Source organism: Symphalangus syndactylus, chromosome 15 (assembly GCF_028878055.3).
Source record: "Symphalangus syndactylus isolate Jambi chromosome 15, NHGRI_mSymSyn1-v2.1_pri, whole genome shotgun sequence".
NCBI classification, from domain to species: domain Eukaryota; kingdom Metazoa; phylum Chordata; class Mammalia; order Primates; family Hylobatidae; genus Symphalangus; species Symphalangus syndactylus.
Window position 1 is genome coordinate 86,935,804 of NC_072437.2, and position 19,052 is coordinate 86,954,855.

The window sequence follows — 19,052 nt, forward strand, 5'->3', positions numbered from 1 at the left end:
AAATGCCAGCCCCTGACACCCCAGAAGCCGGCGTGAAGCTTCATAAGGACCTCTCCCTCTAGCTTTAAGCCACTGACCCCTCTCCCCGTACACCTGGGCCACCTTGAGGAAAGGCATGATGTCTGAGAGAACTGAACACTGCCCAGAGGGGCTGCTTAACTGATCCGCCTGGACCATGCCTTACCCAGGCTAGAGCATTCATTTCTCTTGTTGAGAGCACAGGGGAAAATCAAATCAACTATAAATGAAGAAATTACATTTTCTCTGCCTAGGCGGAGGAGACAGGGAGGAAGAAAAAGTGGAAACCGTGAGTACAGAAACTATTTTGAGGAGTTTTGCATGAAAATGATCCAGAAGAGAAAAACTGATGACAAGAGACAGAGAAAGAGAATTGACTCAGTGATGTCTGGAGGAGGAGAAAGGAGCGCTTAAGGGGCAGAGCTGACTTCAGCTGCAAGTACCACCAACTGTCCCAGGGGAGCGTGAGCGGAGGTTGGGGGTGTGGTAGTTATCTTCAGAGAAACAGGCTGCAAGGAAACCTCCCAAAGGAGGGGGTGGGGGGTGTTGGGTCTAAGGAGAGAGGAGGGGGTATAAACCAGTAGCCTGGTGGTGGGAGAGTGAATGAGGTCAGATGAGAGTTGGGAAGGCCGGGGGAACGAAGCACCCCGCTAGAGGTTGTGCTTTCAAGTGAAACAACGCCATGTGAGAGCACGCAAGGAGTAGGCAGGGAATTCCGCTTCACCAGGGTGGTGGTGCTCCTGGTGGATGGACGAGGCTGACAATGGAGAAAAGAGCAGGGTAGTCGAGGGCGTCTGTGTGGGAGTGATGGCGACTGCCCGTGGAATTGACGTTGGGTAAAGGAAGAAAGTGAAGACATGGGGCAGGCAAGGGACCGGGAAAAGGAAGGAGGAGCCACCGATGGAGGTCGCAGTGGGTTGAAGGATTACCGGAACTGAGGTGCTAGGGGAAGAGAGCTAAAAAGAGAGCAGGCGGAGGTCAGAAAGAGGGCTGACTGAAGTGGAGGTAGAGGAAGGCTGGCAGACCCTGGCAACCGTGAGGTGTAAGGTCCGTCGACAGGCGCGGCTGAGATCGGGTGCAGAGCAAGGTCATAGGTGGAAAGGAGGTCAACGAACTAGAGGCCAAGGCATTCCAAGACTCGCCATGGGTGTGAACGGCCGCAGATGCAGTGCTTGAAAGAGAGCGCAGGCACCTGGTCCTCAGGGACTGCGGGTGACCACGGGGGAAAGCGCTGGGGAGGGCGGTTTTAGGACCGCTGGAAACAGCAGCGATGAGGAAGGCGACAGGTGTCCCTCCTCCAAGCTCACAGTCTGCATGTGAGAGAGAACTGCAGGAGAAGCTTGTCCTAGGAAAAGCCAGGTGTCAGGTCCAGAATCGAGGCTCGAGAGAAGAGGTTGAGGATTTAAGCCACTGAGGGGGTGGAGCTGGGCAGTGAGTGGGACGTCAGGCTTGCAAGCTCTGGGATTAGGCCAACCGGAGCCCATATCCCAGTCCCGCCTCTCACTGCCTGCTTGATCTCAAGCGAGACTCGCTTTGTTCATGGGCGAAAGGAGCGCCCCAGGCCATGAGGATTAAATGGAGAGCACAGGGCCAGATCCATGTAAATTCTCAGTAAGTGTTAGCTATTGTTATTAAGACCACACTGAACAGACGCTTACATCCGTTTTAGCCCCTTTCCCCAATTTTCTTTCTTTCCGGTGTTGACAAATCCTCTAGTTTTTTAAGTTTATAAAACATGTTGTACATAAGAAAGACATATCACATGTGAAAGTTCTCTAGTGTCCACGTAAATATGTGTCTTGTTCTTTATAATAAGTAAACATGCTCAAGGATCCTTGAAATTATCTGGTCACGGCCGGGTGCGGTGGCTCACGCCTGTAATCCCAGCACTTCGGGAGGTCGAGGCGGGTGGACCACCTGGGGTCAGGAGTTCGAGACCAGGCTGGCCAACATGGCGAAACCCTGACTACATAAAAAACACAAAATTTAGCCGGGGCGTGGGCGCTCCTGTGCTCCCAGCTACTCAGGAGGCTGAGGTGGGAGGAATGCTTGAGCCTGGGAGGTCGAGGCTGCAGTGAGCTGTGATCGCGCCACTTACACTCCAGCCTGGACGACAGTGAGACCCTGTCTCAAGAAGAAAAAAAGAAAGAAAGAAAGAAATAAAAAAGAAAAAAAAAATTATTTTGTCAATTATATGGTCAGCTCCCTCCACCACTCGCGAATTTACAGAAGAGGAGAACTGGGCTGGGCGAGCCCAGGACTAGCCCAAGATTACGCAGTTACTCGGTGGTAGAGCCAGGATTAGACAGGAGAGGCTCTAGATTCTTGTCTACACTCCCCTCCTATTATTTAGCATTATGGCTTCCTGAGGATTACCGTGAGCCCTCCTCCACCATCAAGCGGCAGCTACCAGCCACCAGACCAGATCCCTTCGAAGGTGCCCTGTGTACCAGACTGACAAAAGCGCCCGTACGGTGCTGGGTCCTGTAACCAAAGTTCTCTAGGGTGCAGACATCGCTCACCTGACCGGGTAGGGCTCGTGCGCTAAGGGCGCCGGGTATTCCAGTTGGTGGAGAGGGAAGCGCCCTGGAACTGCATGGGCCCAGGAGAGGGCGCGGGAGCAGGGCCGGGCCGGGGCGGGCCGCGGCCGTGGGCGGAGACTGCGCGCAGCCAGCTCGGGAGCGCCTCGGAGCCCACCCCGCAGAGCCGCTTCCCGCGCCCCGCAGCGCAGCGCTCCGCCGTCTGACCGGCCGCGCCCGCAGCGCGCGGGCTGGGAAAAGAGGCGCTCACAGACAGGGACCACGCGCCAGGCTCCCAGCCCAACCTGGGACGCGGCGGCCGCGCGGAGCACCCATGGGCAGCCCCTGGAACGGCAGCGACGGCCCCGAGGGCGCACGGGAGCCGCGGTGGGCCGCGCTGCCGCCTTGCGACGAGCGCCGCTGCTCGCTCTTTCCCCTGGGGGCGCTGGTGCCGGTGACCGCCGTGTGCCTGGGCCTGTTCGCCGTCGGGGTGAGCGGCAACGTGGTGACCGTGCTGCTGATCGGGCGCTACCGGGACATGCAGACCACCACCAACTTGTACCTGGGCAGCATGGCCGTGTCCGACCTACTCATCCTGCTGGGGCTGCCCTTCGACCTGTACCGCCTCTGGCGCTCGCGGCCCTGGGTGTTCGGGCCGCTGCTCTGCCGCCTGTCCCTCTACGTGGGCGAGGGCTGCACCTACGCCACGCTGCTGCACATGACGGCGCTCAGCGTCGAGCGCTACCTGGCCATCTGCCGCCCGCTCCGCGCCCGCGTACTGGTCACCCGGCGCCGCGTCCGCGCGCTCATCGCTGTGCTCTGGGCCGTGGCGCTGCTCTCTGCCGGGCCCTTCTTGTTCCTGGTGGGCGTCGAGCAGGACCCCGGCATCTCCGTGGTTCCGGGCCTCAATGGCACCGTGCGGCTCGCCTCCTCGCCTCTCGCCTCGTCGCCACCCCTCTGGCTCTCGCGGGCGCCACCGCCGTCCCCGCCGTCGGGGCCCGAGACCTCAGAGGTCGCGGCGCTGTTCAGCCGCGAATGCCGGCCAAGCCCCGCGCAGCTGGGCGCGCTGCGTGTCATGCTGTGGGTCACCACCGCCTACTTCTTCCTGCCCTTTCTGTGCCTCAGCATCCTCTACGGGCTCATCGGGCGGGAGCTGTGGAGCAGCCGGCGGCCGCTGCGAGGCCTGGCCGCCTCGGGGCGGGAGAGAGGCCACCAGCAGACCGTCCGCGTCCTGCGTAAGTGGAGCCACCGTGGTTCCAAAGACATCTGCCTGCAGTCCGCCCCGCCGGGGGCCGCGCAAACGCTGGGTCCCCTTCCCCCGCTCGCCCAGCTCTGGGCGCCGCTTCCAGCTCCCTTTCCTATTTCGATTCCAGCCTCCACCCGCCGGTACTTCCCGTCCCCCGAGAAAACCATGTCCTGTCCCCCAGGATCGCTGGGGGACCCCAGGGCGCTTTGAGGGTGGGATCCCCGGATTCGATTCAGTAACCAGCAGTGCTTTTCCAGAGCTTCTGAGACCAGAAAGGAGAGTTGGTAATTCTTAATCCAACCACCTGTTAGATGCCACAGATGAGGGGTCCTCACAGTGCTCTTGAGAAGACGAGGGAGATTTCATTAAGCTAAAATTTTTTATTTAATGTTAAGTGATGCTGAAGGCTAAAGTAAACCTTGCTCGTATCAAAAAGTAAAGATTGTGCAGACCTATTGTAGAATTCTTTTCAACAGAGAACAGAAAACTTGTCTCCGAAGTGGGTTTGTGGAAGGAAGCCTGCCAAGGCGGCTTGTTCAGAGAAATTGCTCCTTCTGGTTTATGTCCAGCCTTGATAACACATATAGGAGCCTACTATGCAGTTTTAAAGCAAATATCCATGCAGCCTGCAGCCTGGTCATTTTTTTCTGGGCTGAGGATCTGGCTAGGTAGAAGTTTTCTCTAATTTATTTTGCTGTTACTTGTTATTGCAGATGGTTCCTTGTGGGAGTGGGGGGTTTATTTGCTTCCCAATGCTTTTTTAATCCCGGTGCTGTGTCTTATATTGCAGTGGTGGTGGTTCTGGCATTTATAGTTTGCTGGTTGCCTTTCCACGTTGGCAGAATCATTTACATAAACACGGAAGATTCGCGGATGATGTACTTCTCTCAGTACTTTAACATCGTCGCTCTGCAACTTTTCTATCTGAGCGCATCTATCAACCCAATCCTTTACAACCTCGTTTCAAAGAAGTACAGAGCGGCAGCCTGTAAACTGCTGCTCGCAAGGAAGTCCAAGCCGAGAGGCTTCCGCAAAAGCAGGGACACTGCGGGGGAAGTTGCAGAGGACACTGGAGGAGACACGGTGGGCTACACCGAGACAAGCACTAACGTGAAGACGACGGGGTAACCAGCACGGCCAAGCCAGGCTCCTCTCGCAGTTCTAAGACTTCGGGGAAAACAGGTGTGTAGAGAAATAAAGACTGAAAGTGAGGAACAGATCCTGTTAAGAAGAATGGAAAGGGGGTTGCAGTTGTGCCAGTTTGTTAAGAAATAGACCGCATGATTTATTTAACCAAGGTATGAAATGTAACTGTGCCAACCTTTCTAGTTTCCTTCCCACGTACCTTCTAAGGGATGTCGATTTTACCATCATGAAATCCCACATCTCAAAGTGTGCTCTTGTGTGATGGTTTCATGAAGTCCTCATTCTCCTACTCTTCGGAAAGATGATTGTTCATTTTACAGTTAAATGATACACAGAGATGCTGCCCCAAAACTGCCACCTCTGAGATCATGAATGTATTTTACTTTTAAGTTTTGGATGTAAATATAACAGTACATCTACAAGGAACCAGGATAATGACAGTTTTGATCCAAGAAATGATTTAATACCTATGTATGGCTGCAAAAACTTTTAGAAGTAAAAGGAATTCTGGGTAGACTCCAGTGTTCAGGGGTCCCACCTCTCTCCAGATCACAGCAAGTCATAAAGTTTAGGCACAATAATAGCCTCTTTCAGAAGTACTAAGCAATTGTGTTGCAACCCACTTCTCCTTCACACTGCCCATGGGACCTTCCCAGTGCCACTGGCCATGGGGTGGCAAACTTTGGGCATCAACATTTGAGAGTAGAGAGCTCAGCAGGACATGGCTTTCTCCAGTGACTACAAATGACATTTGTAAAGAGCTATTTAATATGCTTTATCTCACCTCAGCTTGGTGGGGTGAGTGCTGTCGTCAACATTCCTGTTTTGGAAGTGAGTCTTGGATTGCCCAAACAGGAGCTGGTGAGCGGGAATCTGAATCCAGTGTTTAAGTTGCTCACCTACTCCCAAGCCAAGATGCTGTCCTTACTGAAAAATGGCAGCCAATGGATTTAGTCAAGAGTGAAAGAGAACTCACTGGACATTCTGATCAACAACTCTGTAACTTTGTTTTGTTTTTTACAGTTTAAAACACAAATATTTTTAGAGGGTTACTGCTGTCACTCAGCTCCAAAGGGCTTCACTCACACCACCTTCTGTATGAATGGCACCCCCAAGATGTGGGCCGGGTACAGCTTTCACAGTTGTACATGGGACCTTTTGGGGGGCTTTCAGATTGATAAATTCAAACCTAAATTACAATAGGATCTTGATTTGTATGAGGAATTTGTCCTGAGACCTTCATGAATCTTCAAATCTACAAATACCAGAAAAGTGACAAATGCTATAACTTCAGACTTATAATGACAGATAGACATAAAGTCACATTGAGACTTGGAGGCTGGAGAGGCAGCTCCGTTGATTCACTGACTTGATGTCTCTGCTTCACAGCCCACAGTTTGGGTGGCTTCGGTGAATGTCTAAATTACTTTCCGCCACAGGCCACCATAGTCTCTTTTGAACAGTTAAAACTACAAAAGATGAATACATAAATAACAAGGGTCTGCCCAACATGCACTCAAAGTTCTGTTGCCTTCTCATTTTCTTAGCCAAAGCCCTAGCTCAGTCCCCAGCCCGGTCCACAATTGGCACAGGAATGAAGTCTCTCATTTGCTTTTTCTCCTAGCTAGTGGAAGAAGCAGATTGCAGTCACTTCAAGAAGCATTCCCTAAACTGTGTTCTGCAGATTTCCAGGGATTATTGGAAAAAATGGTTCTGGGGTTAAATACGGCAGGAAAATACCACATTGTGTTCCCCCCACCACACCCTAAACATTTCACACACATAACACAACATAGCATGTCAGAGGCTCTGAGAAGTTGTCTCAACAAACATTTCCTTGACTTATTTTATCACAGAACCAACTCCCCATCTTCCCTCCCCAAGAACACTTAGTAAAATCTCATGGAGTGAGAAATACTTTGGGGAGCACTGATGTAGGGGTTCTGACAGTGGAGGTGCCAGCCTGGAGCCTCCATAACTCTCTGCTTGGTAGCACTAAGTACAGCAGCTGCCACAGTCCTTCTGCTCATGGGAGCTCCTCTCTGGAGCAGTCAGGAGTGGCCACCTCCCTAGGGAAGGTCACAGCAAAGAACCTTATTGAGATGTATATAATATTTTATTTTATTTTTTTAGAGACAGGATCTCGCCCTGTTGCCCAGGCTGGAGTGCACTGGCACAATCATAGCTCACTGTAACCTTAAATTCCTGGGTTCGAACCATCCTGCCACCTCAGCCTCTCCAGTAGGCAGGACTACAGGCACGCATCACCATGCCTGGCTAATTTTTTAGTTTTTTGTAAAGTTGAGGTCTTGCTGTGTTGCCCAGGCTGGTCTCAAACTCCTGGCCTCAAGCAATCCTCCTGCCTCAGCATCCCAAAGTGCTGGGATTACAGGCATGAGCCACCACACCTGGCTCATGTATAATATTATAAATGTAGAAGCAAAGACTTCTCTTTGGAGCTTTCTCATTCAGAATCTAGGAAACAAGGATTTACATGACACTTTCCTGGGACTTAAGCATGTTTCCAGGTGTGGGCATAGGGAGGATCACCCTTCCCTTCCCGGATGGTACCTGAGATGGAGGGCCTGAAGGCCATCCCTTCCTTCAGGATTCTTGTGTGGTCTCAGCCTACTAGTGGACTGTGAAATCAGTAAGTGTGTCACATTTTTCTTTAATGGAACAGCGTGGACAAGAATACAGTCCATTGTGCATCACATGTAATAAGGTAACTATTGTGCTGTGAAACTTTTGTTTCAATTATGTTTTGGTTGGTGTCTTTCCCGGTTCACAAAATAAATGTATTCTAACTGTGGGTCAGGTGGAAAATGTTTAAAAAGTTGTTCTAAGATCTAAAGTTTTTCTCTGTTCTTACACCGACAACTGGCTCCAAGTCAGCAAATCACTGGAGCAGGAAAATCACTGAGCTCTGGTTTCCAGTCTAGGGCTCCCTACCCACCCGACCCAGGGTGGTAATCATGGAGGCTACGGACCAGCCACTCCCTCCACCCCAACAGAGACCCGTGCTGGCATTCCAGCCACTTCTCTTTGAGCCCCCTCTCCCTTCTGCAGGCGGAACCACTTTTGTTAGGTGAGCTGCCAACCTTGGAAGAGGGTTTGTATTTCATTCATTCCCATGGCAAATATTTACCAAGCAACTGCTAAGTGCCAGACGTGTATAATACAATACACTAGAAAAACTAGTCCATGTGATGATGTAAAAATCAATCAACTTTCTAATGGCATTCTCTGTTTGAAATGTGTATTGTGTCATCTAGACTAACATGGATTCACCATTTAGATCAGATGGAAGTGCAGAACATCAGGTTTGTACTATCTGTCTGGATGTTCCTCCTCTTTTTTATGTGAGACATTTCCATTTCTGAAGGAAATGTTCAAAGAGCTATTGCACAATATCCACTGGGATCCAGGAGTTCCCTGTGCCAGGTTCTCAAAGAGACACAGTCAACGTGCTAATGGTGTTGAAAATTCAAACATGCCCTCACCTGACCCTTTCTACTCATGTCATAATGACATTTGCCAGTATATGGAAGCAAATTTTAGTGGTTGCACAGGTCTAGTGTGTTTTGTTTTGTTTTAGAGACAGGGTCTTCCTCTGTCACCCAGGCTGGAGTGCAGTGGCTTGATCATAGCTCACTTTAGCCTCAATCTGCTGGGCTCAACCAATCCTCCCACCTCAGCCTCTCAAGTAGCTAGGACTATAGGCACACATCATCATCATACCTAGCTAATTAAGAAAAAATTTTTTTTTTTTTTTTGAGACGGAGTCTTGCTCTGTCTCCCAGGCGGGAGTGCAATGGCGCGATCTCGGCTCACTGCAAGCTCCGCCTCCCGGGTTCATGCCATTCTCCTGCCTCAGCCTCCCGAGTAGCTGGGACTACAGGCGCCTGCCAACACGTCCGGCTAATTTTTTGTATTTTTAGTAGAGATGGGGTTTCACTGTGTTAGCCAGGATGGTCTCGATCTCCTGACCTCGTGATCCGCCCGCCTCGGCCTCCCAAAGTGCTGGGATTACAGGCTTGAGCCACCGCGCCCGGCCAAGAAAAAATTTTTTTAAGAGATAGGGTTTTATTATGTTGCCCAGGCTGGTCTCCAACCCCTGGCCTCAATCGATCCTCCCACCTCAGCCTCCCAGGGTACTGGGATTATAGGCATAAGCCACCACGCCCAACTTAGGTTTAGTGTTTTAAAAGTGGCATTACTTAAACATAGATGGGATGCAATATTTAATTATGAGCCCAATTTCTAAGGATTCCAAACCCTAACTATTACAGAGCCCCTAGTCTTCTGTGAGCAGCCTTCGAATTCAGCGTTTCCTCTTCTGAGCACACAGGGCACAGGCTCCACAGGAATGCTCTGTGGCGATCACTCAACCTGTCCCTCTCTGGTGTACACTACAGAGCGGGGGAGAGAGGCCGACTCTACTGGCCACCTTAGGAAAACACTACACACTTTTTAAATAGTGCGCACCTGTGTACTAAGGGTTAAAAAGGCTTTTTATTCCCCACACTAATTCTCTGGGTCAGTGGTTCTCAAACTTCAGCCTGCATCAGAATCACCTGGAGGACGTGTTAAGACACAGATTGCTGGGCATCCCCCCAGAGGGTTTTGGAGTTAGCAGGTCTGGGGTGGGGCCCAAGAATCTGTATTTCTATTGAATTCCCAGGTGATGCTGGTTTATGTCCCAGGTGGAACAGAGCGGGATGGCATAAGATTTCACCACACTACTCAGGGCACGCTCGACTGAAAACAACTGTTTAATTCTGGAATTTTCCATTTAATAGTTTTGGACCATGGTCGACCACAGGTAACTGAAAGCTCAGAAAGCAAAACAATGGATAAGAGGGACTACTTTGTGGTTCCAAAGAAGCCATCCAGCTGGAAAAGTTCTGTTGTTGCATTTTCCACAGGCTCCTGCAAATAGGTCCTGATGGCCAAATACTCTTTTTTTTTTTTTTTTTTTTTTTTTTTTTTTTTTTTTTTATATACGGTCTCACTGTGTCACCCATGCTGGAGTGCAGTGGCACAACCACGGCTCACTGCAGCTTCAGCCTCCCCGACTCAGGTGATCCTCTCACTTCAGCCTCCTGAGTAGCTGGGACTACAGGTGCACACCACCACACCCAGATAATTTTTTAATTTTTTTGTAGAGACGAGGTTTCGCCATGTTGCTCAGGCTGTTCTCAGCTCCTAAGCTCAAGCAATCTGCCCTCCTTGGCCTCCCAAAATGTTGGGATTATAGGCGTGAGCCACCATGCCTGACCACTTAAATACTTTTAAGAAAATGTTGCAATACTATATAAACTCTTTTTGGCCATACAGCATTTTTTTCTCTCATATATTAACTTTCCCCAAAATACTCCACCTTGAAATTCTAGAGAGAAGTTTGGGTATGAAGTCAGGGCTCACCATAAAGATTTGGGAGGCGGCCGGGCGCGGTGGCTCACGCTTGTAATCCCAGCACTTTGGGAGGCCGAGGCGGGCGGATCACGAGGTCAGGAGATCGAGACCACGGTGAAACCCCGTCTCTACTAAAAATACAAAAAATTAGCCGGGCGTGGTGGCGGGCGCCTGTAGTCCCAGCTACTCGGAGAGGCTGAGGCAGGAGAATGGCGTGAACCCGGGAGGCGGAGCTTACAGTGAGCCGAGATTGCGCCACTGCACACCAGCCTGGGCGACAGAGCGAGACTCCGTCTCAGAAAAAAAAAAAAAAAAAAAAAAAAGATTTGGGAGGCAACAGCATGGAAATGATCATTTTATCCAGTGCCTCAAAAACTTTCGCTTGCATCAGAAACACTAGAGAGTTTCTTAAAACATGGATTTCTGGGCCCACTCCAGAAGTTCTGATTCTGTAAGTCTGAGAATTTGCATTTCTGTGTAGTTTGCAGGTGGTGCTGCTGCTGCAACTCCAGGATCACACTTTGAGAACCACTGATTTAAGTGATAGAAATAGATGGACCTGACTAGGAGAAAGCTTACCAAGATCAAAGCAAAGGCGGAGAGATGCACTGTAACGATCCCCACGCTGGCTGAAAGTCACCAAAGCAGGCAGAAGAGCAGAAAAGGAAAAGCATGTGATGCATATGATACAACCCAATGGAAGAGTGTTTCACAGAGGGTCGGAGGCCAAGGGGTCACGCACCATGGGGAACACAAAGAGAATGAAGTAGGGTTGCCAGACGAAATTCAGAGCCTGAAACTAAATTTGAATTTCTGATAAACAACATATATTTTATATATAAGTTTAAATAGTATTAGCATGACACACTAAGGGCCAGGTGTGGTGGCAAACACCGGGAGTCCCAGCACTTTTGGAGGCCGAGGCAGGAGGGTTACTTGAGACCAATAATTCAAGACCAGTCTGGCAATATAGCAAGATCTCATTTCCACAAAAAAATGCATTTCTTCATTAGCTGGGCATGGTGACATACCCCTGTAGTCCTAGTTACTTGAAAGGCTGAGGTGGGAGGATCACTTGAGCTCAGGAGTTTGAGACTGCAGTGAGCTCTGATCATGCTACTGTGCTTTAAAAACATGGCGTACCTATTACTTATATTTTAAAATCATTTATTATTTATCTGAAATCCACATTTAAATGGGCACTCTTTTTATTTTTAAATCTGGTAACCTTAGGATACTGGCAATGGAAAGACCACAGAGTTTGGCCAAAGGAAGGAATCTAGAAAGTGCCTTTCAAGAGAGTGCTGGGGCAGGAGCTGGAAGATGGTAAGTTGAAAGGAAATGGCCGGGTTAGATGGTCCCAGCTTTGGGGGCCTCTTTGTGCAGGAAGCTCAGCAGCTGGTTAAGCGAGTCTGCCACTAGTCCTGTACTGTACTGACTTGTACCCCCACCCAAGAGCCAGCCTCTCCTGCTGTAGCTTGTATCCCAGCACCCTAGTTAGGAAAGCACCTACCACCCCTGTGTTAGGCATCTGCACTGCACAGTCAGTAATTATTTTGATTTTTTTAAATCACAAAACTGAAGAATGTGTCTGATTCAGAACTTCCTGGAATATAATGTCATGACAATCTGTCAAACTGAAGAAGTTTTGTTTGTATCTAACCTGTTTCTAGGTGTTTACATACACTTAGGCATTTTTTTAAGGCTTTATTTTCTCTTTCTGCAAAAGGGGTTGAATGAAATAAAATTTTGTTAAATGACTAATTTATTTACAATGAGGGGTGGTTCTTTTTTTCTTTTTTGACACAGAGTCTCACTCTGTCTCCCAGGCTGGAGAGCAGTGGTGCGATCAGAGCTCACTTGCAGCCTCCACCTCCCAGGCTCATACAATCCTCCCACCTCAGCCTCACAAGTAGCTGGACTATAGGCACACACCACCACACCCAGATAATTTTTGAATTTTTTGTAGAGACTGAGTCTCACCATGTTGCCCAAGCTGGTCTTGAACTCCTGGGCTCAAGTGATCTGCCTGCCTCAGCCTCCCAAAGTGCTGGAATTCTAGGCATGAGCCACTGCTCCGAGCCGGGTGGTTCTTCTTCTAAAAAAAATGTGACTCTATGTGATGACTGAGACCATAAAGGATAACGAAGTAATATTTAAATCTGTGTAAAGCAACTAGCATTGTGCCTGGTAGTAATAGATTTGATAAATACTACTTAAATGTAAATGGAAGATAGCAACATTTTGGACAGGGAAAAATATCGATTTCTTAAAAACTAAGTTCATTGTAGTATTATAATACATTATAATGGAGTGTTTAGTTGTATAACTATTGCAACGTACGTATAACATATAATAATACAATGTACTTGGTATGCCGTCTGGAATGCAGTAATTCTCAGTAAATGTGAGCTAGCATTTTTGTCCTCAGTTCATATCCTATTAACTATCACTTGTTGGGTCTTTTTGTTTTAAAAAACATGAAACAAAAGTACTGAACATTTATTTTCTAAAAATCCAACAACTCATAAGAGGCGTACTCACTTCATTACTTAGCTTCTTAAGGGACATCATTGGCATTTTACTCCCAAAGGATGCTATCTTTCACTGAAAGTCTTCAGCTATTTTTTGTATTTATAATAACCCCATTCATATGATTCTGAGTTATCCTCCAGCATGCATTTTTAAAAACTGGATTCTTGTGGCTAATGCAAGCATCTGGCTTTCTTAAATAAAGATGAAAATGGCCAGGTGCAGTGGATTGAGCCTTGTAGTCCCAGCTATGCAAGAGGCTAAGGTGGGGACTACTCTCTTAAGCCCAGAGGTTGAAATCTGCAGTGAGCTATGATCAAGCCACCGCACTCCAGCCTAGGCAACAGAGCAAGACCCCACCTCTAAAAATAAATAAAAATAAAAATGCATTTCATAAACACATTTCCCAGTAGCAGTTCCTAAGTTGGATTCTTTAAATGTTCATTTACTAATTTCCATATACATTTTGATTTCCTTTGACAAGGAAAAAATACAAAGTATATTTTATGTTTAAGTTGTTGGGCTATATATAAAAATGAATAGGCCTGTAATCCCAGCACTTCGGGAGGCCGAGGTGGGTGGATCACTTGAGGTCAGGAGTTTGAGAACAGCCTGGCCAACATGGTAAAACCCTGTCTCTACTAAAAATACAAAAAAAAAAAAAAAAAAAAAAAAAACTAGCTGGGTGTGGTGGCACGTCCCTGTAATCTCAGCTACTCAGGAGGCTGAGGCACGAGAATCACTTGAACACAGGAGGTGGAGCTTGCAGTGAGCCAAGATTGTGCCATTGCACTCCAGCCTGGGCGACAGAGTGAGACTGTCTCAAAATAATAATAATAATAATGATAGGACCAGGACCCTTAACCTCAAGATTCTGTGACTTGTCAGGATGGGGGAAAAAAGTATGTAAATAAGTATAGACGTGATTAAATAAGTTTTAATAAAGAGCAGGGGAATTTAGAGAAACTGTACCAAGCATTAAATGTATTATTTTTAGTAACCAGAAATTCCTTCTATGGATGTAGTTAAGATTTTATAGTATTTGGAAGGCCAAGGCAGGAGGACCATTTGAAGCCAGGAGTTCAAGACTAGCCTGGGCAACATAGCAAGACCCTGTCTCTAAAAAAAAAAAAAAAAAAAACAACTAAAAAATTAGCCAGGTGTGGTGGTACACACCTGTAGTCCCAAGCTGCTAGAGAGGCTGAGGCAGGAGAATCACTTGAGCCCAGGAGTTCAAGGCTGCAGTGAGTTATGCTTGCACCACTGCACTCTAGCCTGGGTGACAGAGTGAGACCCTGTCTCAAAAAGTAACAATAATAAAATAAAAGATGTTACAGTGATTGTTGGCTCAAACCATGCAAACTCTGCTGAACACAGTTTATTAACAATAACTCTTCATCTGAGGAGTCATTAAATCTTTCTGAGCTCAGTTTGCTCGAATGTAAAGTAAGAAGGTTAGAACCAAATTATTTGTCATCTCTTCTACATAAATTATTCTGTGAATCCTTCACTTCCCTCAGCCTTGTAGGTTTAGGTATATTTTAGAAATTTGCTAGAATTAGGCCAGGTACAGTAGCTCTCACCTGTAATCCCAACACTTTGGGAAGCCGAAACAGGAGGATCGCTTAAGCGCAGGAATTCAAGACGAGCCTAGGCAACATGACGAAATCTCATCTCTACAAAAAGTACAAAAATATCCAGGTGTGGTGGTGCATGTCTGTAGTCCCAGCTACTCGGGAGGCTGAGGTGGGAGGATCACTTGAGCCCAGGAGGTAGAGGCTGCAGTGAGCCATGATTGTACCACTGCACTCCATCCTGGGTAAGAGAGCAAGACCCTGCCTCAAAAAAAAAAAAAAGTACTAGAATTAAACAAAAGAGACTTGTTGCACCTAAAATAGATTTTTATAAAGCTTTCAAGTCCATGAGGTTGATTTTCATTTAAAATACAGTTGCTGACAAGTTGGGTCATCTGCTGTGCCCATCATGTTAAAAGCATTCAATAGGATGGCACAAGAGAGGAAGGGCTATTAGCAACAGAACAGTGATGTTGGGAGATGGGGTAACTAGACTGACAGGAAAGAATGAGGAAAAGTGGGACATCCAATGGTGAGGTCCATCACACTGATCCTGAGCCCCCGACGGCAACACCAAACTACGCTCAGCACTTTTTAAAGAAATTATTTAAACTGACAAATAAAAATTGTATATGTTTATTGTATGCAACATGATGTTTTGATAGATATATGTTGTATACATTGTGGAATGGCTAAATCAAGCTAATTAGCATATCTGATACCTCACATACTTTTTTGGTAAGAATATTTAAAATCTATTCGCAATTTTCAGATATACAATTTATTGTTGTTAACCATAGTCACCATGATGTACAATAGATTTGCTTTCTTTTCTTTTCTTGTTTGACACAGGGTCTTGTTCTGTCGCCCAGGCTGGAGTGCAGTGGCGTGATCATGGCTCACACTGCAGCCTCGACTTCAGGGGCTCAAGTGATCCTGCTGCCTCAGCCTCCTGAGTAACAGTGACTACAGGTGTGCACCACCATACCTGACTAATTTTTAAATTTTTTTTGTAGAGATAGCGTATCACTTTGTTGCCCATTCTGGCCTCAAGCAATCCTCCTGTCTCGACCTCGCAAAGTGCTGGGATTACAGGCATGTGGCACCACACTCAGCCATGATTGCTTGAATTTATTCCCTCTGACTAACTGAAATTTTGAATCCTTTGACTAACACCTCCCCAATCTCTCCCTGCTTCCCTTTCCTGGTAACTGTTTTACTCTCTGCTCTTATGAGCTCAATTTTTTTAGATTCCACATGAGTGAGATTATGTGGTATTTGTCTTTCTGTGCCTGGCTTATTTCCCATAACACAATGTCCTTCAAGTTCATCTGTGTTGTTGCAAATGGCAGGATTTCCTTCTGTTTTAAGGCTGAAGAGTATTCCAATGTATACATGTATGTATGTATGTATAAACCACATTTTCCTATACATTCATCCATTGATGGGCACCTAGGTTGATTCCATATCTTGGCTATTGACTTGTTAATTTTTAAGAATCAGTCTTTCTGCCCAAAAGGTGTGGTGTCTTCCATACACACATGGTGGGGGCTGATCAGGGAGTAGTGGTGTGGTCAGGTATATTTATGTCCACCAGGTTTCCTTCCAAAATGAACGTCCAGGCTACTGGGCTTTTAGAGAAATAGTCCCAAGGTATATACGCACTCTGCTGTTCTTGGAAAGTCAGGATTTGTCATAAGCACATCTGTCGCATTGGGAGCATCTTTAGAAAATTGTTCTTTTTCTTAATGGTCATTGCAACTGCTTTTAGGATTCCACGGTGTTAAATCTGCCCTTTCTTTAGAGCAGTCAAGAAAGATGTAATAACTGAAGAAAATGGGCCTTCCTCAATTGATAGGCCTGATGCTTTTGAAACTTTTTTTTTTTTTTTTTTTTTTTTGAGACAGTCTCGCTCTGTCGCCCAGGCTGGAGTGCAGTGGCGCAATCTCGGCTCACTGCAAGCTCCGCCTCCCGGGTTCATGCTATTCTCCTGCCTCAGCCTCTCCGAGTAGCTGGGACTACAGGAGCCCGCCACCACGCCCAGCTAATTTTTTTTTTTTTTTTTTTTTGTATTTTTAGTAGAGACGGGGTTTCACCGTGGTCTCGATCTCCTGACCTCGTGATCCGCCCGCCTCGGCCTCCCAAAGTGCTGGGATTACAAGCGTGAACCACTGCGCCCGGCCGCTTTTGAAATTTAAGTGGAGCTCTTGCATTTGTTTTTTGTATGGACGGTATAAGGAATGGCACAAACGCTAGATGGAATAGCTTTATAGCTGTCGAGCATTTGTGCTCTTCTGTGCATCAATAGATTTCTATTTCTTTGTTTCGTTTGTTCTTAAAAATGACCTATTTTTATTTTATTTATTTATTTTTTTGAGATGGAGTCTCGCTCTGTCACCAGGCTGGAGTGCAGTGGCACGATCTTGGCTCACTGCAACCTCTGCCTCCCAGGTTCAAGCAACTCTCCTGCTTCAGCCTCTTGAGTAGCTGGGACTACAGGCACCTGCCACCATGCCCAGCTAATTTTTGTATTTTTAGTAGAGATGGGGTTTCACCATGTTGGCTAGGATGGTCTCAATCTCTTGACCTCGTGATCCGCCCACCTCAAAAAATGCCCTATCTTAACAAGAGCCTTTGGGGGGAAAATTCCAGTGGCAAACTTCTGGCATCTTCTTGACAGGCAGTAGCTTAACTACAGTATCACATTCACAAATGAAGGGGTAAAAAATATTGAATTTTATTATACTTTTGGTTTGAGGAAGCCACTAATGTGGCCACTAAACATGATGTTCAAATGAAACCTTCTGGGAAGTTCTTCAGGGATTACTAGGATAACCTAGAATCTCAACTAGCCTTTGACATTATTAGAAACAGTGTCCCAATGGTAGAGCACATTATTCAGAAACTTAAATTTTCTCAGATCAGCACCTCAAAGCACTTATACTAAGACATATGGGGCAACAGTGAGGTATCCCTCCATTCAAACTGTAACTGTAACTCCTTCCTTCCTGGACATCTCCAGCTCAACATGTCAGAGTAACACCATGATGACATGTACAGAGTGACTCACCAATCTAGACGCACTTCTATGGAGCTCCATTGTTGGAAGATCAAGTAGAAATACAGATAGAAAGGCAAAGAACTTCTGTCTGTTCACAATTTATGATGCTCACTATCTGCCTGATATCTATGTCTCTTTCTTAATGTTTACATATCATTTCAGGTCCTGTGTTCCCAGGATGGAGACGGAGAGTGAGCACAGATGGATGTAAGCATCACAAAATATGCCCAACAAACACTGACCAGAGGTCAGGTCATGTCACTTGGTTAACGTAACTCTTAATACAAAACATGGTTTGCATTTAATGATAGACACATAAAGCAAACTCTATACAAATGAGTCAGAGCCTCCAAAAGTAACTCGGAAATTACTGACAATACCTGAGATAATATTTTAAGATGCTTTGTTTTTCACTATTAGGAAGTAAAACTATAATTTGCATGTAGGCCACTTAGTCACTGAAGGGAAATTTGGCCACAGGCCTCCCACCAAATCCCTTAGCCATCTATGTCCTGCCTGTTGAATAATCACAGCCTGAACTTGCATGCTTTGAAAACTTCTCTGTCTCCAAGAAGATGGTATTGAAAGTGTCAAGTTTCATTTCTATGCGATGCCCGCCAGTGGCGTGATGAAGAGATTAAAGTCATTTTGGGAGTGACATTTATAATCTACCAATCTAATGACCAGGATTTGAGTTATCAGTTTTTGGAAGAAATAAATGTTGAGGAAGTGAGGGAGGGAGAAAAAAATTTATACAAAAGAATGAAGCTTCCAACTCAAATGCATTGTGTTTTCAGTGCACTATTAAAACTATTGCATAAGGAGTAGTTTAGGAAGTTACCAGAAAGTGATAGAAACTGTGTGCTCACCTGAACAGGATTTCAGGGTAAACTTTGTCTTCATCAAAGAATGGACAATAGCCAGGTCCAGTGGCTCAGGCTGTAATCCAGCACTTTGAGACGTGGAGTTGGGAGGATCCCTTGAGGCCAGGAGTTATAGACCAGCCTGGTCAATATAGTGGGACCCCATCTCTTAAAAAAAAATAAAGGAAGAAAGAGAAATGAAGGAGGGGAAGGGAGCGGAGGGGAGGGGAGGGGAGGGGAAGGGAGGCAAAAGGGAAGGGGGAGGGGGGAGGGGGGAGGGAGGGAGGAAGGAAGGAAGGAAGGAGTTACAGTTACAGTTTGAATGGAGGGATACCTCACTGTTGCCCCATATGTGTTGTTGGGGCTTGCACCACTTTGTTGTATCTCTACCCTAACTGGGCCATCAGCTTTTTAGCAGACACACATGAACCCTCTGTTTTACAAGCAAGACCGAACATGAGTTCACAGACACTGACAACTGATTTGTCTCTCTTTGGTTATTCTTTGGTTTTTTTTCATTGCCTCATCTTGATTTATATGCATAAGCATCTTGATTTATTTTTGCAAAAAAAACTTACAAAAATAAAAGTTTTGTAGTTTACCTAGGAATAATACACAAAATATTGCATTTTTGTGAGGAAAAGCTATTTTGTATAGTTTATTTCAATCTAATAA

The 19,052-nt window shown here is 46.6% G+C and overlaps 1 protein-coding gene and 1 long non-coding RNA gene across 2 annotated transcripts in view; one reads left to right on the plus strand and one right to left on the minus strand.

Moving 5' to 3' along the window:
* Nucleotides 1–19,052, minus strand: part of LOC134732660 (uncharacterized) — a 45,086-nt gene that overhangs the window by 12,964 nt on the left and 13,070 nt on the right. The window lies entirely within an intron of this gene.
* MLNR (motilin receptor) lies at nucleotides 2,872–4,950 on the plus strand. Its single transcript, XM_055244306.1, has 2 exons — nucleotides 2,872–3,772; nucleotides 4,574–4,950. Exons 1-2 carry the CDS (start codon nucleotides 2,872–2,874, stop codon nucleotides 4,909–4,911), a joined length of 1,239 nt encoding a protein of 412 aa, XP_055100281.1. The 3' UTR covers nucleotides 4,912–4,950.